The sequence below is a fragment of the Ranitomeya variabilis genome, chromosome 4 (genome assembly GCF_051348905.1).
Source record: "Ranitomeya variabilis isolate aRanVar5 chromosome 4, aRanVar5.hap1, whole genome shotgun sequence".
In the NCBI taxonomy this organism is placed as follows: Eukaryota; Metazoa; Chordata; class Amphibia; order Anura; family Dendrobatidae; genus Ranitomeya; species Ranitomeya variabilis.
In genome coordinates this window covers 527,955-548,544 of record NC_135235.1, presented here as the reverse complement: position 1 = coordinate 548,544, position 20,590 = coordinate 527,955, and the positions used below count along the sequence as shown (strand labels likewise).

Here is a 20,590-nt window from a genome sequence, read left to right as displayed (position 1 = left end):
TTTTTCAAAAATTCGCCAGATCCAGCCTGACGGCAAAAAACTTATGTGTAAAAGTAGCCTTACACCTTCACTCCCTTGAGCAGAGAGGTTGTCAAAACCCACATGCTTTGGGCACAATGTCACTTCTCAACTCATATCCATTCTCCCACACATAGGCAAGGCCTGAACTACGTCCCCATTGACAGTCTGATATCGGTTCTACTTCAACTGAGTCAGTGGTCCCAAGTATGGTCTTCCTCAACAGGAGGAAAATTAAACACCTTGATGCTGGAAACAAACTACAAAGTCTTAATGAGATGGTACCTAACCCCAGCCAGAGTAGCCAGGACAACCGCCAATTACCGTACTCTTTCAAGTGCTTATTAAAATGCAATAACGGGCAATCAAAAGAACGTATATGCACAAAAGTGGCATCATTAAAAACGTCAGCTCAGCACGCAAAAAATAAGCCCTCACCCGAGATCCCGAAAAATGGAAACGCTACGGGTATTGGAAAATGGCGCAATTTTTTTAATTTTTTTAAGCAAAGTTTGGAATTTTTTTTTTTCACCCCTTTAAATAAAAAATAACCTAGACATGTTTGGAGTCTATGAACTCGTAATGACGTGGAGAATCACAATGGCAGGTCAGTTTTAGCATTTAGTGAACCTAGCAAAAAACCAAACAAAAAACAAGTGTGGGATTGCACTTTTTTTTGCAATTTCACCACACTGAATTTTTTTCCCCGTTTTCTAGTACAAGACCTGGTAAAACCAATGGCGTCATTCAAAATTACAACTTGTCCCACAAAAAATAAGCCCTCACATGGCCATATTGATGGAAAAATAGAAAAGTTATGGCTCTGAAAAGGAAGGGAGTGAAAAACGAAAACGCAAAAATGAAAAAGGGCTGCGTCTTGAAGGGGTTAATCTTAAAAAGAATCCATGGGAAGCTTTACTAAATAAACGTATTCTCAAAATCCCTAGACATACCCAAGCCTTCATTAAATTTATATTTCTGGCAGCCAAACAAACTGATGCTTTCTATTGGAAAAAAGCGAGCCTCATAGTACAGGATATAAGATAAATGAAAAGTTAGCCATACTTACAGATAAGGTTAGTATATATGAAAAAGTATGGCTTCCTTGGGCAGAATATGCTAAACATACCCCCTTTGCCAACCCTATTTTTTGCTTAAACACTCCAGGTTCCCCTGATTCTGGCTGAGTCTCTATACTGGATTTGGATACACTATACCCTTCTTCCTCAGGCACCCTCCCCCCACCCCCTTTTTTTGTTGTCTTATATTGTCCCCCTACCTTGTGGTTTTGAACATGTTTGTATTCTCTATATTATCTGAGTATATAATTGTACTGAAACTTTCTTTGCATTTATTGTAAACTTTTATTCAATAAAAACCTATAGTTGACAAAAAAAAAAATTATATGTGTGTGTGTGTGTGTGTGTATGTGTGTGTGTATATATATATTTATATATATACACACACACACACACACACACACACACACACACACATATACATACACACTACCGTTCCATAGTTTAGGGTCACTTAGAAATTTCCCTTTTTTAGAAAGAGAAGCACAGTTTTTTTCCAATGAAGCCAACATTAAAGGATTCAGAAATACTCTATACATTGTTATTATGGTAAATGACTATTCTAGCTGCAGACGTCTGATTTGTAATGCAATATCTTCATAGGTGTATAGAGGCCCATTTCCAACAACCATCACTCCAGTGTTCTTATGGTACTTTGTGTTTGCTAACTGTAAGGCGGCTAATGGATGGTTAGAATACTGTGGTGAAAGTATGTTAGCACAGCTGAAAACAGTTTGGCTGATTAGAGAACTTATAAACCTGACCTTCCTTTGAGCTAGTTGAAAATCTGGAGCATTACATTTGTTGGTTCCATTAAACTCTCAAAATGGCCAGACAAAAAGAGCTTTCATGAGAAACTAGACAGTCTATTCTTGATCTTAGAAATTAAGGCTATTCCATGCGAGAAATTGCTAAGAAACTGAAGATTTCCTGCAGCGTTGTGTACTACTCCCTTCAGAGGAGAGCACAAACAGGCTCTAACCAGAGTAGAAAGAGAAGTGGGAGGCCGCGCTGCACAACTGAGCAACAAGACAAGCACATTAGAGTCTTTGGTTTGAGAAATCGACCCCTCACAGGCCCTTAACTGGCAGCTTCATTAAATAGTACACGCAAAACGCCAGTGTCAGCGTCTGCAGTGAAGAGGCGACTCCAGGATGCTGGCCTTCAGGGCAGAATGGCAAAGAAAAAGCCATATTTGAGACTGGCTAATAAAAGGAAAAGATTAATATGGGCAAAAGAACAGACATTGGACAGAGGAAGATTGGAAAAAAGTGTTAGGGACAGACGAATCCAAGTTTGAGGTGTTTGGATCACACAGAAGAACCTTTGTGAGAGACGCAGAACAACTGAAAAGATGCTGGAAGAGTGTGACACCATCTGTCAAGCATGGTGGAGGTAATGTGATGGTCTGGGGTTGCTTTGGTGCTGGTAAAGTGGGAGATTTGTACAAGGTAAAAGATTTTGAATAAGGAAGGCTATCACTCCATTTTGCAATGCCATGCCATACCCTGTGGACAGCGCTTGACTGGAGCCAATTTCATCCTACAACAGGACAGTGACCCAAAGCCACCTCCAAATTATGCAAGAACTATTTAGGGAAGAAGCCGGCAGCTGGTATCTATCTGTAATGGAGCGGCCAGTGCAGTCACCAGTTCTCAGCCCCATTGAGCTGTTCTGGGAGGAGCATGACCGTATGGTACGCAGAAAGTGCCCATCAAGCCAAACCAACTTGTGTGAGGGGCTTCCGGAAGCATGGGGGGAAATGTCTCCAGATGACCTCAGCAAATTAACTACTAGAATGCCAAAGGTCTGCAATGCTGGAATTGCTGCAAAGGAGCATTCTGTGACGAAAGCAAAGTTTGAAGGAGAAAATTATTTCTTCAAATAAAAATCCTTTTTTTTCGAACCTTGTCAATGTCTGGACTAGATTTTCAATTCATTTGGCAACTCATTGGATTAATAAGAGTATGACTTGTCATGGAAAACACAATTGTCTGGGTGACCCTAAACTTATGAATATAATATAAAGTTGAATATATTAATTAACCTTCCTTCTCACCCCTAATGGGGGTGGTCTTTGTTGTCCTTTCTCATTCCTTTCATGACAACTGCTGACAGGTAATGAGCGAGTACTCGTTGCTCGGGTGACCTCTGAGTATTTGTTAGTGTTCGGAGATTTAGTTTTCATCGCCGCAGCTGAATGATTTACAGCTACTAGCCAGCCTGAGTACATGTGGGGGTTGCCTGGTTGCTAGGGAATCCCCACATGTAATCAAGCTGTTTATCAGCTGTAAATCATTCAGCTGAGGCGATGAAAACTAAATCTCCGAACACTAACAAATACTCGGAGGACACCCGGGAAAACCGACACTGATCATATAATACATATATTTTTTTTTTTTCCAAAAGAAAATATGGTATATACAGAAGAAAAATTTACATTGTCGACGTGAGTAAGACGTCCTAGTGCAGTCGAAACACGTCGACTGGGTCATGTCGACTATAAGTTTTATGCACCATATTTTCTTTTGAACAATAGAAAGAAAAGGAAAATCCAGTCCTGTTGAGCCGGACTCCAATTTTTTTTTTTTATATTATCCTTGATGTGAGGCCAGGGAGAGGCTGGCGTCTGAGCATAGACCAACTGGGTGAGCTGGAATCAAGTTCCTCTACCAGAGGCCTGGGAGTTTAAAGGTAACAGGACAGATAAAGTACACCTGCACCGGAGCTGCGACGTGAAGACAAGAGGACGTGATCGTAAGAAGTTGGGAGGCCCTGGACCGGACGCCCACTGAAGCAGGACCGCCCCTGGGTGAGTATAATCTAACCTTTTTTCCTCACCTTTCAGGATACATCAGGGGCTTATCTACAGCATTACAGTATGCTGTAGATAGCCCCAGATGCTGGTGGGCTTAGCTCACCTTCCATTTTGGGGGTGACAGGTTCCCTTTAAGGGTACTGTGCAGGATCTTCGTTCCCAGCATTGCGCTTTTCTGGACAGAGCTCAGATGTTGCTCCTGGGGTCTGTTGTAGCCATTCTTCCACGTTAGGAGCACTTGGAGCAGTGACCCCTATCACCACTGGAATCACCGTTGCCTTCATCTTCCACATCTTCTCCAGTTCTCCTTTGAGGCTCTGATTTCTCCAGCTTCTCATATTCCTTCTTTCTAATGTTGTCTTCACTTGGCACTGCCAACATCTATTCTCATTGCGGTCTTCTGATCCTTGGCTAACCAACCAGACATTGTTATAGTAGACAACACCAGCTTATCCATCAGGATCTTGAAGTTTCACAGGATTTTAGCCCTTTCATTCTCCACCACTTTTTCTTGGGTTTCCCACCTGGACTTAGAGGGACTTAGCCCATATGCTGTGCAGATGTTCCTGTATACAATTCCCGCTACTTGGTTGTGGCGTTCGGTATACGCTGTTCTTGCTTTTTGCATCTTGCCACTGTGTCGAACGGTTTCTGAGGTTTCTTTGCATAGTCTGCACCTTGGGTCTTGCCTTGTGGGGTAGATTCCTGCTCCTGTGGATCTGGTACTTAGTGCTTGCTCTTGTGCCGCTATAATTAGTGCTTTTGTGCTGTTTCGGAGTCCAGCATTCTCCAGCCATTGGTAGGATTTCTCTATGTCAGCCACCTCCATTATCTGCCGATGGTACATCCCATGCAGCGGCTGTCTTGTCATGGCGCTTCATGTTCCTGTTCTTTCTTCCTGATCTGTGGATGTTGCTCCCTTAGGCTTTCTCTCAGCATCTCATCTTTTGGTGCCAATTATCTGATGTATTCCTGGAAACTCCTTGTTTCATCCGTGATGGTGGCTTGGATGCTTACCAAGCCTCGACCACCCTCCTTTCTGCTGGTGTACAATCTTTGTGTGTGAGACTTAGGGTGGACACCTCCATGCATTGTGAGGAGCACACTTCTGTGGCTTCCATCTCTTCTTTGGGCCAGCACACTATGCCAGCCGGGTATCTGATAACTGGCAGGGCATATGTATTGATAGTGCGGATTTTATTCTTCCCATTGAGCTGGCTCTTCAGGACCTGTCATACCCTTTGATGGTATTTGGATGTTGCCGCTTTCCTTGCCTCCTCATCATGGTTCCAGTTTCCCTGTGGGATGCCGAGGTACTTGTAGCTTGTCTGTACATCTGCTGTGTGCCCTGCTGGTAATTCCATTCCATCTGTCTTGACTACCTTGCCTATTATCAACTGGCCGCACTTCTCCAGTCCGAAGGAGATCCCGATGTCTTCCCTGTAGATCCTTGTCAGGTGGATCAGTGAATTGATGTCTTGTTTGTTTTTCACATACAGCTTGGTGTCATCCATGTAGAGGAGGTGGCTGATGGTGCTCCCACTCTTGACCTTGTATCCATAGCCAGACTCTGTAATTATCTGACTGATGGGGTTCTAGCCTATGCAGAACAGCAATGGAGACAGTGCATCACTAACTCAAAACTGAAAATAAAGATTAAAGAACCACAAGACGGATATCACACGGTATCATTGTACCGACCTGACGCTGACTGCAGGTTACCGTGCACAATCCTGCTGACAGGTTCCCTTTAAGGATTTCTCACGTGCAATCTGAGGGCACCGGATCTTGATCACTAACCCATGTGATCTCACTCCCAATCAGCTGAATAGATTGTGAATGCCGACTTTAAAAATCAATGTTGTCTGCAACACATTGTTCCAAGTATGAAAGATACAATGCTGAATACACAATGTAAGTCACATACAGTGGGGAAAATTAGTATTTGGTACGCTGCCAATTTTGCATGTTTTCCCACCTACAAAGAATGGAGAGCTCTGTAATTTTTATCGTAGGTACACTTCACCTGTGAGAATCTAAAAATAATTCCAGGAAATCACATTGTATGATTGTTACATGATTCATTTGCATTTTATTGCACAAAATAAGTATTTGATCACCATCCAGCAAGAGTTCTGGTTCTCACAGACCTGTTTGTTTCTCTTTAAGAAGCCTCCTACTCTGCACTCATTACGTGGATTAACTGCATCTGTTTGACCTTGTTACCTGTATAAAGACATCTGTCCACACGCTCAATCACACGCCAACCTCTCCACCATGGCCAAAACCAAAAGCTGTCTAAGGATACTAGGGACAAAATTGTAGACCTGCACAAGGCTGGGATGGGCTACAGGACAATAGGCAAGCAGCTCAGTGAGAAGGGAACAACTGTTAGCACAAATATTAGGCAATGGATGAAAATACAAGATGACTCAATCTTCCCCCGTCTAGGGCTCCATGCAGGATCTCGCCTCGTGGGACAATGATGATTCTGAGGAAGGTCAGGTATCAACCCAGAACTACACGAGAGGACCTGGTCAATGATCGAGAGAGAGGTGGGACCACAGTCTCGAACATTACTATTAGTAACACACTCCGCTGTGATGATAATCTGCAGGGCACACAATGTCCCCCTGCTCACGCCAGGGCATGTCCAGGTCCCTCTGCTCATGCCACCACATGTTAAGGTTTGTTTTTAAATCAACTCCACTCTCCGTAATTGGAGGAAGAAGGATAAGTAGAACCCCAAGAACACCATCCCAACAGTGAAGCATGGTGGGTTAAACATAGTTTGGGGGTGCTTTTCTGAAAAGGGGACAAGTGCGCCATATTGTAGGGAGGATGATGGGGTCATGTACCGTGAGATTTTGGCCAACAACCTCCTTCCCTCCGTAAGAGCACTGAAGATGGGTCGTGGCTGGGTCTTCCAGCATGACAATGACTAGAAATACACAGCCATGGCAACTAAGCAGTGGCTCTGTGAGAAGCCAGTCTCCAGACCTGAACCCAATAGAAAATCGTTGGAGGGCACTGAAAGTTAATGTTGTCCAGCGACTGCCCGAAACCTGGAACATCTGATGAGGAGGGGGCAAAAATCCAAAACACTAAAAACAGACTACAGCTTCCACACATTACTCTGCAGCTCTAGCACAGACTGCTTAGTGCAGTCTTTCATAGAGAAACCCCAGCATGTCTCTCTCCCAGCTACAGCTCACATCTTGGCTGGTCCCACAATGAATCTACGTCCTGCTTCTTAGAGAAACCATGCAAGCGCTTCTAGTCAAACACTGCAGAGCTGGGTTTTAACCTTGACCTTCCCAATTGCGCTACAGTATATAAATATAACTGTTTCTCTGTGTGAACATTCACTTGCCTACTAGTGATGAGAAAGTGTACTATTTGCTCAGGTTTTTTCCCGAGCACGCTCGGGTGACATCCGAGTATTTATGACTGCTCGGAGATTTAGTTCTCATCGTGGCAGCTGAATGATTTACAGCTGCTAGCCTGCTTGATTACATGTGGGGATTCCCTAGCAACCAGGCAACCCCCACATGTACTCAGCCTGGCAAGTAGCTGTAAAATCATTCAGCTGCCGTGATGAAAACTAAATCTCCGAGAAGTCAAATACTCGGAGGTCACCCGAGCAACGAGTACACTCGCTCATCACCACTGCCTACATATTTTGCACAGTACAGGACACATGTCAGACTGAGAATAGGTTAACGTGGCAGGAGAGGTCAGAGCACCAGACGACAATGCAGGGAAGGCCGGAGCGCCAGACTACGTACAGCAGGAAATGTCAGCCCACCGTGTGCTCCTAGAGACTACACACTGAGGTTAAGGTTGGGATCTTGGATACAGAAGAACGATGTGAGGACAGAGTCTAAACAGACAACAGCGCAAGGGGACTCTTACCTGTCCTCGTTGAGGATGCTCAGCACCGGCTCCACGGACAAGATGCCGTACACATCCAGCACATCGTTTACTTTATAGTTCTCCCAGTTCTCATACACCTAACAGTGAAAAACCATATGTAAAAAGGCAGCTTCTCCTCCAGTGTTCGCAAGCAGCCGCCATAATAGACCCATAGATTCTGCTGAACCTGTGACAGAAGAGCAATAACGGCCACCACTTCTTGTGCTCACAAAATGAAAACCTAAAGAAGAAATCCATAAACCCAGAATAAGAAGACGTAGCTGGCCGTCTCATGTGATACGCTCCGTCCAGGAAGGTGCGAGCCGGATCACAATATCCGATTCCATGGGAAGGAGAACTGGACACAGATTCAGTTTGAATGTCTACAAACATGAAGTCAGCAGAGAAAGGAAGATCACCCCTGAAAAAGCTAGGACTGCGGTAGTGGCAAGATAACTGCCGCAGAAACTGGGGCCCCAGCATTCCTCTGGTATCTGCGTCTAATAGACTAGAGAGTGAAGCCAAGAAGCAGAGCCCAGTGCTGCCGCTGGGTGTTACACCACAGTACCTTCACCAAGCAAGCTGGTCCCTTCTCTCCAGGGAGAGGAAAGTACAGGTCTAAAGACTGCGAGCTACTCGGGGCCCCCGTCTCCTGCGGCTTCACCCGACGCTCAGTCTCCAACCTCTTACAAGTATCCTGAGCATCACCTGAAACAGAGAAAAACAAACACTTAGGATATGCAACAGCCATGTCGTAAGTAAAATTTATACACACAAGGCTTACTCAAGATAGTCAGTCTGTGGTTACTGAAAACATGGGTTACATCATGAGTTACAACAGGTATTCTACTCCAGAGCTGCACTCACTATTCTGCTGGTGCAGTCACTGTGTACATACATTACATTACTGATCCTGAGTTACATCTGTATTATAATCCAGAGCTGCACTCACTATTCTGCTGGTGCAGTCACTGTGTACACACATTACATTACTGATCCTGAGTTACATCCTGTATTATACCCCAGAGCTGCACTCACTATTCTGCTGGTGCAGTCACTATGTACATACATTACTGATCCTGAGTTACATCCTGTATTATACCCCAGAGCTGCACTCACTATTCTGCTGGTGCAGTCACTGTGTACATACATTACATTACTGATCCTGAGTTACATCCTGTATTCTACTCCAGAGCTGCACTCACTATTCTGCTGGTGCAGTCACTGTGTACATACATTACTGATCCTGAGTTACATCCTGTATTTTACTCCAGAGCTACACTCACTATTCTGCTGGTGCAGTCACTGTGTACATACATTACTGATCCTGAGTTACATCCTGTATTATACCCCAGAGCTGCACTCACTATTCTGCTGGTGCAGTCACTGTGTACATACATTACATTACTGATCCTGAGTTACATCCTGTATTCTACTCCAGAGCTGCACTCACTATTCTGCTGGTGCAGTCACTGTGTACATACATTACATTACTGATCCTGAGTTACATCCTGTATTCTACTCCAGAGCTGCACTCACTATTCTGCTGGTGCAGTCACTGTGTACATACATTACATTACTGATCCTGAGTTACATCCTGTATTCTACTCCAGAGCTGCACTCACTATTCTGCTGGTGCAGTCACTGTGTATATACATTACATTACTGATCCTGAGTTACATCCTGTATTATACCCCAGAGCTGCACTTACTATTCTGCTGGTGCAGTCACTGTGTACATACATTACTGATCCTGAGTTGCATCTGTATTATAATCCAGAGCTGCACTCACTATTCTGCTGGGGCAGTCACTGTGTACATACATTACATTACTGATCCCGAATTACATCCTGTATTATACCCCAGAGCTGCACTCACCATTCTTCAGGTGAGGCAATTACAGCTTAAGATGCGCCTGTTACCTGCTTGCTGACGGCAGCCGTGTCTTGTCAGGCCATCGTCTTCCTCTTCGAGGCTTCTCTTCAGGCGGTTTGGGGTGTAAGACGTTGAGGGACCCCCTCGTGCCTGGATGGAGCTGCTGTACATGTGCTCTTATTAAGGAGGAGTACAGAACTTTTTAGCATCAATTGTGCTGTGATCTTAGCAGGACATGGCGCTGTAACTCTGCAGTATCTAGAACAGCTGCAGGATGACAGCATAAAGGCCCCCAGTACCTCATTCAGAAGACCCCAATGTGGGCACAACCTGCTGAGATGGCAGGATTGTCTCACACCCTAATTATTATTATACATTTTTATAGCTCCATTTATTCCATGGCGCTTTACAATGTGAACGCGCTCACCTGACAGCGCCCTACGGATTGTTAGGGAAGGATGAGAACCCGTTATACCGGTGCCGGCAGAGGAGGGGTGGGAGGCACTCGGCTGAGCTGAGGGCTTCTGTGCTGGAAGGGGGCAGCAGATAACAACTCAATGTATGGATGCAAGGAAGCCATCATGCTGCTGCAGAGCAGATGCGGCAGAAAATGGGAGAGGGTCAGGCAGGAAGCCATGCAATTAGGAGAGAGGGGTCAAGAGAACAGCCATATATGCCTAGCTCCCCCTCACATTGGCGTCCACCACTGTTCTGGAAAGGGTTAATACATCAAAGGATATCTCCTTCACCCAAAGCGACTCCCCAGGGACTGGGACGCAGTAGAAGGTTTGTCGTTCCAGAGTCACCATCCGACCCGAGTGCAAGTCAACATCCTGATGAGCCTGAAATATTGTGAAAGGGGGCTAGGAGGTGAGACAAAAAGGGGGGCTAAGAAGCGAAAGAGGGCGAGGGAAAAAGGGGGGCTAAGAAGCGAAAGAGGGCGAGGGAAAAAGGGGGGCTAAGAAGCGAAAGAGGGCGAGGGAAAAAGGGGGGCTAAGAAGCGAAAGAGGGCGAGGGAAAGAGGGGGGCTAAGAAGCGAAAGAGGGCGAGGGAAAAAGGGGGGCCAAGAAGCGAAAGAGGGCGAGGGAAAAAGGGGGGCTAAGAAGCGAAAGAGGGCGAGGGAAAAAGGGGGGCTAAGAAGCGAAAGAGGGCGAGGGAAAAAGGGGGGCTAAGAAGCGAAAGAGGGCGAGGGAAAAAGGGGGGCCAAGAAGCGAAAGAGGGCGAGGGAAAAAGGGGGGCTAAGAAGCGAAAAAGGGCGAGGGAAAAAGGGGGGCTAAGAAGCGAAAGAGGACGAGGGAAAAAGGGAGGCTAAGAAGCGAAAGAGGGCGAGGGAAAAAGGGGGGCTAAGAAGCGAAAGAGGGCGAGGGAAAAAGGGGGGCTAAGAAGCGAAAGGGCGAGGGAAAAAGGGGGGCTAAGAAGCGAAAGAGGGCGAGGGAAAAAGGGGGGCTAAGAAGCGAAAGAGGGCGAGGGAAAAAGGGGGGCTAAGAAGCGAAAGAGGGCGAGGGAAAAAGGGGGGCTAAGAAGCGAAAGAGGGCGAGGGAAAAAGGGGGCTAAGAAGCGAAAGAGGGCGAGGGAAAAAGGGGGGCTAAGAAGCGAAAGAGGGCGAGGGAAAGAGGGGGGCTAAGAAGCGAAAGAGGGCGAGGGAAAAAGGGGGGCCAAGAAGCGAAAGAGGGCGAGGGAAAGAGGGGGGCTAAGAAGCGAAAGAGGGCGAGGGAAAAAGGGGGGCTAAGAACGAGCAAAAAAGGGAGTAGACTAAGCACGAGAAAAAAGGGGGCTAACGGCTAGGGAAAAAGGGGCTAAGGAGGAAGAGAAAAGGGGGGCTAAATGGCTAGGTATAAAAGGGCGAGGTGAAAGGAAAAGGGGGGCTAAGAGGGGAAGGAAAAAGGAAGTTGACTACAGTCAGAAAAGGGGGGGGCTAAGCAGCTAGAGAAAAAAGGGAGGGGCTATGAAGCGAAGGAAAAAGGGAGGGGGCTAGGAGGAGAGGGAAAAAGGGAGGGGGCTAGGAGGAGAGGGAAAAAGGGAGGGGGCTAGGAGGAGAGGGGAAAAAGGGAGGGGGCTATGAAGCTAAGGAAAAAGGGAGGGGGCTAGGAGGAGAGGGAAAAAGGGAGGGGGCTAGGAGGAGAGGGAAAAAGGAGGCTCCAACAAAGGGAGGTAGCACCCAGTGTGTAATAGAAGTATGCCTAGAAATGAGAGCTCATGCAGGGAGTTGTAGTACCCACACATAGGAGTTTGCCCTAGCCCTGAGAGGAGTGAGGAAATCACTGCAGACAGAAAAGAGCAGCGCCAGAGTCCGCCACCAACTCTACTGATTCAACCACCATGTAACGATCACTTAGGAGTACTATAGAACCTTAACTGTAGGACTACAACTCCCACACATTTACGGCTTAAATACAGAATGCAAAAAAAAACAAAACCAAGAGCTGTCCAGTAGGGCCAACAGCTGCGAGGTGTAGTATTGGGCAGGGAGGACCTGCGGCACTTACTGCACAGTCCACCACGTCTCTGTACTTCCCAAGGTGCAGGCTCTGAAGAGAAAAAAAGAAAGAAAAATGAGACAAGGTGACAGCAGGTGCCCCAATATATAAGCCAGGGTGGGGAACATCAGACCCCCTGATGACCTTTTATCCGGGTCCCAGATTCCTGGGGACCGCTGCTGGATTTTGAAGGCTGCTGGCCCATTAATTTCTTCACATACTGAGAGCGTGTGGAGGCGAGCGCAATGAAAGATTATGTCCCGACAAGCGCCAGGACAGACTCTGTGGGCGGAGTTAGTGTGCAATTTGTACGGCCCCCAAAGGACGGCATAAATATCCTCAGCCCTAATCTAAGCCAATCACATGGAAGACATCACCAGTATCAGTTTCTTCCCACAGTGTCCCCTCCCCAATTAACACTCACCCTGGCACTGGTACCACGATCAACAGTCTCATAGACGCCCATATAAAACTCTGGATCAAACATGTCCTGGATCATACAGCGGAAGTGGAGCAGCCCCCCCGGCCGCACATAATGCAGAGGGACAGCATTCAGGCTGGGGACCTAAGAGACAGAAAAAGGAGTCACAATGGAGAACCACAAACCCCAGCAACCCCTGACAAGCTATTATACTAGGCCCTAGGGAGTGGAGAGGTGACTGTGGGATGGGAATCCAACCTGCTTGGCCCTCCCATCCCCCCCATGATGCCTACAGTGCCGAGACCCCCAAGCTGTGACCAATAGCAGCTCCTAAAGCTCCCGGACATCATATATGGGCCACTATGTATCAGCCTCAAGGATTTTGAAGAACCAAAAAAAAAAAAAAAAGCTCAGATATGGTTCATGCAGGCGACATGCGTGGCTTCTGTATTGTGGTCCTGAAGAAGACAAGACGTCAGTTCCACGCAGAAACATGGAAAGAGCAAACTGCGATGGATTCTACGGCCGCGGACACCAGTGAATTCTCCATCAGCAACACTCGCATTCCTTCTGTGAAATCTTCAGGATTTTGAGCAGATTTTTAAAACTGCACACGGATTTCAGCAATGTTTTCATGGCTATAACCTTGCTGGCAGAATAGTGGTGAAGAGTCTGTCGCCATCCACACGAGACTCACCAGGTGAGGATCCCCCACCCACATGTGTATGATGTAGGGAGAGCCTCTGCAGATACAGCCCGCACCTGCAACACAGACACACAAGCGCACTGCGGGGGCCCGCACCTGCAACACACACCGAGTGGGGGGCCAGCACCTGCGACACACACAGGCACGCAAGCGCACTGCGGGGGCCCGTACCTACACACCATGGGGGGCCCGCACCTGCGACACACACCGAGTGGGGGGCCCGCACCTGCGACACACACCGAGTGGGGGGCCCGCACCTGCGACACACACCCCGTGGGGGGCCCGCACCTGCGACTCACACCCCCGTGGGGGGCCCGCACCTGCGACACACACCCCCGTGGGGGGCCCGCACCTGCGACACACACCCCCGTGGGGGGCCCGCACCTGCGACACACACCCCCGTGGGGGGCCCGCACATGCAACACACACCCCCGTGGGGGGCCCGCACATGCGACACAGACACACTGGAACTGATTGCGTTTGGTTTCTGGTCAGTGAAATACAAAATTATAGAATTCTTTAAAATACCTCAGTGGAAACAGCAAGTAAAACAGGGGCAGTCCTGCGAGGGGACGACCACGAATCAGGCAGGCGGCCACAGACTGGTCCACAGATAAGGACACCTACAAGGATTTCTATTCTTCTGCTAACAGAACTCCGTCCCACTACTAAGGGAACGTCTCGGACAATGAAGTCTTTATAATAATGTTCCGTTATGATGTGGTTTGTTACAAAAATGAAATCGCTTGTAGTCACATTACTGAGAATTATTAAGGCCATGATTGGGCTGAATGTAAATCTATGAAATCATGTCCGGGTATTCTGGAATCGCCTTCAGTAGAGAAGCACGTCGCTATAGCTAATAAGCTGGTCAGTACTCCAGCGGCCGTCCATCCTCTAATCAGTAATTATGGTCACAAGTAGTGCTCCGCTGTGCCCATCCAATGGCGGCGACCCCTCACACAGAGCGCGCGGTCACCGCTCACAGCCAAGCACGCGAGGACGTATCCGAGGTAGGGACGCAGCAGTGACTACAGAACTACAGGAGTCTCACCCAGCTGCGCTCATCAGACTGCAGCTTCTCACAGAAGAAATCCGTCACCTTCTTCTCCCAGTCTGGAAAAGTCTCATTCTGAGCTACAAAAAGAGAATTCATATTAATATCCAATATCCAGGACAGGAGGACGACGCAAAGCTTTACAGATAACGGGACATACACCAACAACAGCACGCAGATGTGGAGGAGCAGCAGTGCAGCCATAATGGGTGGCTCGCGCACAGGTCCCGCCCCCCCTCGGGTGGCACACGGGCCCCGCTAACCCCTTCACTTCCTCATTATGTGTGTTAAATTCCCACTCAGGGTAAAAAAAAAAAAAAAAAAAAAACACATGATGGGGGCCCCCTATCAGCAAGCAAAATAGAAAAAAATGGATCAATAAAATACAACTGTATGTTGTTTCACTTTCAATCAGAGCGATAGTTTGGTGAAATATTACAATCCAGCCATGGCCAATGCTGCAATAGCATCAGCCATGGCTGGAGATCGCGATCTGCCACCCGCCACCGATCTTCTCCCCTCCGTCCTGTCATCTGCTGTCCTCCGCTCCCCTCCGCCCTCCTGTTCGCTCCCCCGCAGTCCGATCCCCCCCCATACTTACCGACCTCCGGTGTCCCTCCCGGTGTCCGTCCGTCTGCTCCTTGGGCGCCACCATCTTCCAAAATGGCGAGCGCATGCGCAGTGCGCCTGCCGAATCTGCCAGCCGGCAGATTCGTTCCAGGTACTTTTTGATCGCTGATCATAGCGATCAAAATAAAAAAAATAAAATAAATAAACCCCCCCCTTTATCACCCCCATAGGTAGGGACAATAATAAAATAAAGAAAAAATATTAACTTTAATTTTTCCACTAGGGTTAAGGTTAGAATTAGGCTATGTGCACACGGTGCGGATTTGGCTGCGGATCCACAGCGGATTGGCCGCTGCGGATTCGTAGCAGTTCTCCATCACGTTTACAGTACCATGTAAACCTACTGAAAAACAAATCCGCTGTGCCCATGATGCTGAAACTACCACACGGAAATGCTGCGTTGTATTTTCTGCACTCAATTCTTTGTGCGGATTCCGCAGCGTTTTACACCTGTTCCTCAATAGGAATCCACAGGTGAAAACCGCACAAAAAACACTGGAAATCCGCTGTAAATCCGCAGGTAAAACACCGTGCGCTTTACCTGTGGATTTTTCAAAAACTGTGCGGAAAAATCCTCACGAATCCGCAACGTGGGCACATAGCCTTAGGATTAGGGTTGGAATTAGAGTTAGGGTTGGAAATAGGGTTAAGATTAGGGTTCGGGGTGTGCTGGGTTAAGGGTTAGGCTTGTGGTTAGGGTTATGGTTAGGGGTGTGTTGGGGCTAGTGTTGGAGTTAGAATTGAGGGGTTTCCACTATTTAGGCACATCAGGGGTCTCCAAACGAGACATGGCGCCACCATTGATTTTCAGCCAATCTTGAGTTCAAAAAGTCAAATGGTGCTCCCTCCCTTCCGAGCCCCAACGTGCGCCCAAACAGTGGTTTACCCAAACATATGGGTTATCAGTAGTGTTGAGCGATACCTTCCGATATCGGAAAGTATCGGCCGATACCGGCAAAGTATCGGATCTCGCCGATTCCGATACCCGATACCAATGCAAGTCAATGGGACGAAAATATCGGAATTAAAATAAACCCTTTCTTTCCTTGTAGGTTCATTCTACATGAAGGAAAACAACTAAGAATAATGTAGGATGTATTGGGGGAGGTGGCGGAGACATTAAAGGCATAGAGGTTTAGCCCAATCAAATAGAATAGCAGGAATTTTTAAACTTTTTTAAGACGTTCGGAGTTACAAAGATATTGGCTATGTTAAGATTTTTTTTATTTTGTCAGATATTGATGTTTCACTACTTCCACGCCCTTCATCCTCTTTTACTTCTCCCACACTTTCTTCTTCATCATCATCATCAGCATCTTTGACATCAAGTTCTTCTTTACCTTATTCATCTTCTTCATCTTCTACCTATAATTTTTTTTTTTTTTGTTACGTTGTTCATATTCTTTTTATTTAACTCTTATTCTTCTTCATATTCAAGTTCTTCATCATATTCTTATTTGTGACAGGCATTCCCGTAGTTGTTATCTATAAAAGTTTGAAGATTACACCTTCCGTTCTGCCTGTCACAAAAGAGTTACATTTGTCCGCGTTCAGTTTGGCCTGCAGTATCAGGCTTTATCCAGGGGCACCACGAGGAGGAACGGACTCACCCCCATACACTGCTTAGTCTTCTTCTGCTTATAATTTAGATAATATCTCTGATATTTTGTGTTCTGCTTAATGTTCTTCTGCTTTTTGTTCTGCAGCCTCTTGTTCTTCTGCTTCTCGGTCTCCCATGTCGTCGTCGTCGTCTCCGGGGTCGTCATCGGGGTGGTCTTCAGGGTCATCGTCTCCAGGGTCGTCGTCATCTCAGTGGTTGTCGTCTCTGGTGTCGTCATCATCTTAGGGGTGGTCTTCCGGGTCATAGTCTTTAGGGTCTTGAACTTGGAAATGTAGCAGAAGGTACAAGAAGGCTGAGAAAAAGGCCGAGAAACAGCTGATGGAACTGGAACTCGGATGGCTACCCGAAGGTCCAAGAGCCAATGGAACTACCGAGGACCAGCTGACATTACTGGAACCCGGTTACTAAGCAGGAGGTACCCGTGCCTGAAAGCACTACCAAGGACCACCTGACGTTGGTGGAACTCGGATACCCAGAGGGAGGCACCTAAGCCAAAGGCTCTGCCCGGAACCAGCTGACGGTACTGGAACCAGGATGGGGACCTATTCAAGCTTGTCTTCTTACAGCCCCAACTAGTGGGGTTGGAGCAAAGGGTCAGCAGGGGGAGCAGAGTGTAGGCCGAAGCCTGCACTGGAGGTATTTGGAGGTCTGTTGTGTCTGCGTGGCATTTGCAGGACACGTTGCCAGCTACACAGCAGGGGAACAGCTGGCGGTGCTGAACCCCACTGACAGAGTGGCGGGTGTTTTGCTCTGTGCAGCCAGCACTTCCGGGCACCAACTGGCAGTGTTAGAGCCCAGGGACAGCAGGAGGAGAGGGAGCAGAGTGTAGGCCGAAGCCTAATTGAACCAATTTTAAAGGTAACCTTTAACTCCCCCCTCAGGTGTTACAAACTAGAAGAGCCACACCTTGAGCAGCAGTAATGCTGCCCAAGTCAAAGGTTGCTCTTTTAATTTTGTTCCTTGCACACGCTGAATGAAACACGTACCACATTTAGGCCCTTATACTGTCAAAACTGTCTTGGAGGAGGGAGTTCCCTTCTTAATGAGACGCAGCACAGCTGGCAAAAATCCCACCTTGGTGCTGGGAGCAGCCTCCTGAGCGTCGTGATTTGCTGTAAAGGAGTCTGCGCTGTCGTGTTATCCCTTGGCCTTGCACTTTTTTCTATTGATTTTGGACGCAGCAAAAATGCAACTTGCTGCGTCCTCTGCGCCCGGACGCGTGCGCCGCAGTGACGCATGCGGCGCAAAACGCAAGTGCACCGCATGTCCATGCGCCCCCATGTTAAATATAGGGGCGCATGAAGCATGCGGCGCCGCTGCGGCGCCCGACGCTGCGGCGCGGACCACAAATGTGAACGTAGCCTTAGCGCTGCCCGTCTTCTGACATTTAATGTCGGCCGGTGCGGTTCGCGATGCCCATGAATCCCAGCCCCGCAGTGTCTTTTCCTTAATACACACTGCGGGGCTGGGATTCATGGCCTTGCGCAGTACATATGTTCGCCTCTCACACTCGGGTCCTTACACCTGCTTCAGACTGTGCGGCGTCAGCTGATCCCTTATCGCATGCCACGGCCAGGAAGCCGTACAGTCTGAAGGAAGGCGGAAGGAGATGAGTGACAGACGAAGATATGCACTGCTCATGCCCGTCAATCACACCCTCGCAGTCAAAATAAATAAGACACCGAGGGGCGTTGTGCCGAACAGGGCGGCCGCAGAGGCGCAGCCAGCCAAACAATGATGTCAGAAGAAGGGTTGCGCTACCAAGGGGGTCGCTGCGTGTCATTACTGCTGTACAAGGTGGCTGTTATACATACAAACGCCTGGGGGGGGGGGGGGGGACAGGTTCCCTTCAATTTCAGTTCTTGTGTCTGCGTGGCGTTTGCAGGACATGATGCCGGCTACACAGCAGGGGAACAGCTGGCGTTGCTGAACCCCACTGACACATTGGCTGGTGTTTTTCTCTGTGCAGCCAGCACTTCCAGGCGCCAACTGGCGGTGTTAGAGCCCAGGGTCAGCAGGAGGAGCAGAGTGTAGGCCGAAGCCTGCACTGGAGCAAGTTGAAAGGGAACCTTTAAACCCCCCCCCCCCCAAGGCGTTTGTAGCTGAAAGAGCCATCTTGTACAGCACTAATGCTGAAAAAGGTAAACTGAGCTCTTTTAATTATGGTCCTTGCAAACGCTGAACTTGACACTTATGAAATGTGTCCCCTCACACCGTTAAACCGTCCGGTAGGTGGAACTTTCCTTCGTTATGTGACGCAGCACAGCCGTCATTCTTACAGTCTGAAGAAGGCGTAGGGAGATGGGTGAGAGGCGGAGGTTAAGATATGCACTGCGCATGTCCATGGATCACAGGCCCGCAGTGGGATTAAATCAGAAGACACTACGAGGCGGGATCTCGTCCAGCACGGCCGCACAGGCGCAGCCAGCCTGACACCAAATAATGTCAGAAGACGGGCAGCGCTAAGTGTGCATGGCCAAGGGCTAAAATAACAGCGCAGGTTCCGGGACAGATTCAAACAACGCTGAGGAGGCGGCGCACAGCGCCAAGGGGGTAAGAATGACGGCTGTGCTGCGACACATGACAAATGAAAGTTCCACCTACCGGATGGTTTAACAGTGTGAGGGGACACATTTCATAAGTGTTAGGTTCAGCATGTGCAAGGAGCACCACGAAAAGAGGCACTTTTTCCTTTTGCATCATTACTGCTGCACAAGGTGGCTCTTTCAGTAACAAATGCCTGGGGGGGGGGGATGGGCAGGTTCCCTTAAATTTAAGTTGTTGTGCCTGCGTAGCGGTCGCATGACACGTTGCCGTATACACAGCAGGGGAGCAGCAGGCATTACTGAACCCCACTAACACATTGGCGAGGTGTTTGGCTCTGTGCGGACAGCACTTCCGGACAACAACTAGCGGTGTTGGAGCCCAGGGACAGCAGGAGGAGGAGGTGGAGGAGATAGGAGGGATTGCCACACACACAGCTGGGGAACAGCTGACGTTACTGAACCCCAATAACAGAGGAGCGACTGTTGACTGTGCGGACAGCACATCCAGGCAACAACTAGCGGTGTTGGAGCCCAGGGACAGCAGGAGGAGCAGAGGAACACAGTGTAGGCCAAAGCCTGATTGGAGAAAGTCGAAAGGGAACCTTTAACCCCCCCCCCCCCAAGGCGTTTGTAGCTGAAAGACCCAGCTTGTGCAGCACAAAGGATGCAAAAGGAAAAGGTGGCTCTTTTCATTATGCTCCTTGCAAACACAGAACTAAACACTTATAAAAGGTGTCCCCTGATACCGTGAGACCGTCCCGGAGGTGGGACTTTCCTTTGTAATGTGACGCAGCCCAGCCGTCATTCCTACCCCCTTGGTGCCATGCGCCGCCTCCTCAGCGTTGTTTGATTCCGTCCCGGAGCCTGCGCTGTTATGTTATCCCTTGGCCAGGCACACATAGCGCTGCCCATCTTCTGACATCATTTGGTGTCAGTCTGGCTGCGCCTGTGCGGCCGCGCTGGCCGAGAGCCCGCCTCGCAGTGTCGTCTAATGTAATCCCACCGCGGGCCTGGGATCCGTGGCCATGCGCAGTGCATATCCTCGCCTCTCACTCCCCTCCCTCCGGCTTCTTCAGACTGTGCGGTGTCACGGCCGTGGCATGCTATTAGGGATCAGCTGACGGCGCACAGTCTGAAGAAGGCGAGGGAGATGACTGAGAGGCGGAGGTGAAGATATGCACTGCGCATGCCCATGGATCCCAGGCCCGCAGTGCGATTAAATCAGAAGACACTGCGAGGCGGGATCTCGGCCAGCGCGGACGCACAGGCGCAGTCAGCCTGACACCAAATGATGTCAGAAGAGGGGCAGCGCTAAGTGTGCCTGGCCAAGGGATAACATAACAGCGCAGGCTTCGGGACAGAATCAAACAACGCTGAGGAGCCGGCGCACGGCGTCAAGGGGGTAAGAATGACGGCTGTGCTGCGTTA

General features: G+C 48.5%; 1 protein-coding gene across 2 annotated transcripts in view; it reads right to left on the bottom strand.

Moving 5' to 3' along the window:
• Nucleotides 1-20,590, bottom strand: part of MCMBP (minichromosome maintenance complex binding protein) — a 188,196-nt gene that overhangs the window by 142,189 nt on the left and 25,417 nt on the right. Inside the window, exons 2-8 of one of the 2 annotated variants that reach the window (XM_077257882.1) lie at nucleotides 14,363-14,445; nucleotides 12,606-12,746; nucleotides 12,191-12,232; nucleotides 10,445-10,546; nucleotides 9,752-9,875; nucleotides 8,399-8,538; nucleotides 7,831-7,928 (exon numbers count right to left, since the gene is read on the bottom strand). In XM_077257882.1, the coding sequence (XP_077113997.1) occupies nucleotides 7,831-7,928; nucleotides 8,399-8,538; nucleotides 9,752-9,875; nucleotides 10,445-10,546; nucleotides 12,191-12,232; nucleotides 12,606-12,746; nucleotides 14,363-14,445 (730 nt within the window). The remainder of the gene's footprint in view (nucleotides 1-7,830; nucleotides 7,929-8,398; nucleotides 8,539-9,751; nucleotides 9,876-10,444; nucleotides 10,547-12,190; nucleotides 12,233-12,605; nucleotides 12,747-14,362; nucleotides 14,446-20,590) is intronic. The other variant, XM_077257883.1, reaches the window with a different exon arrangement.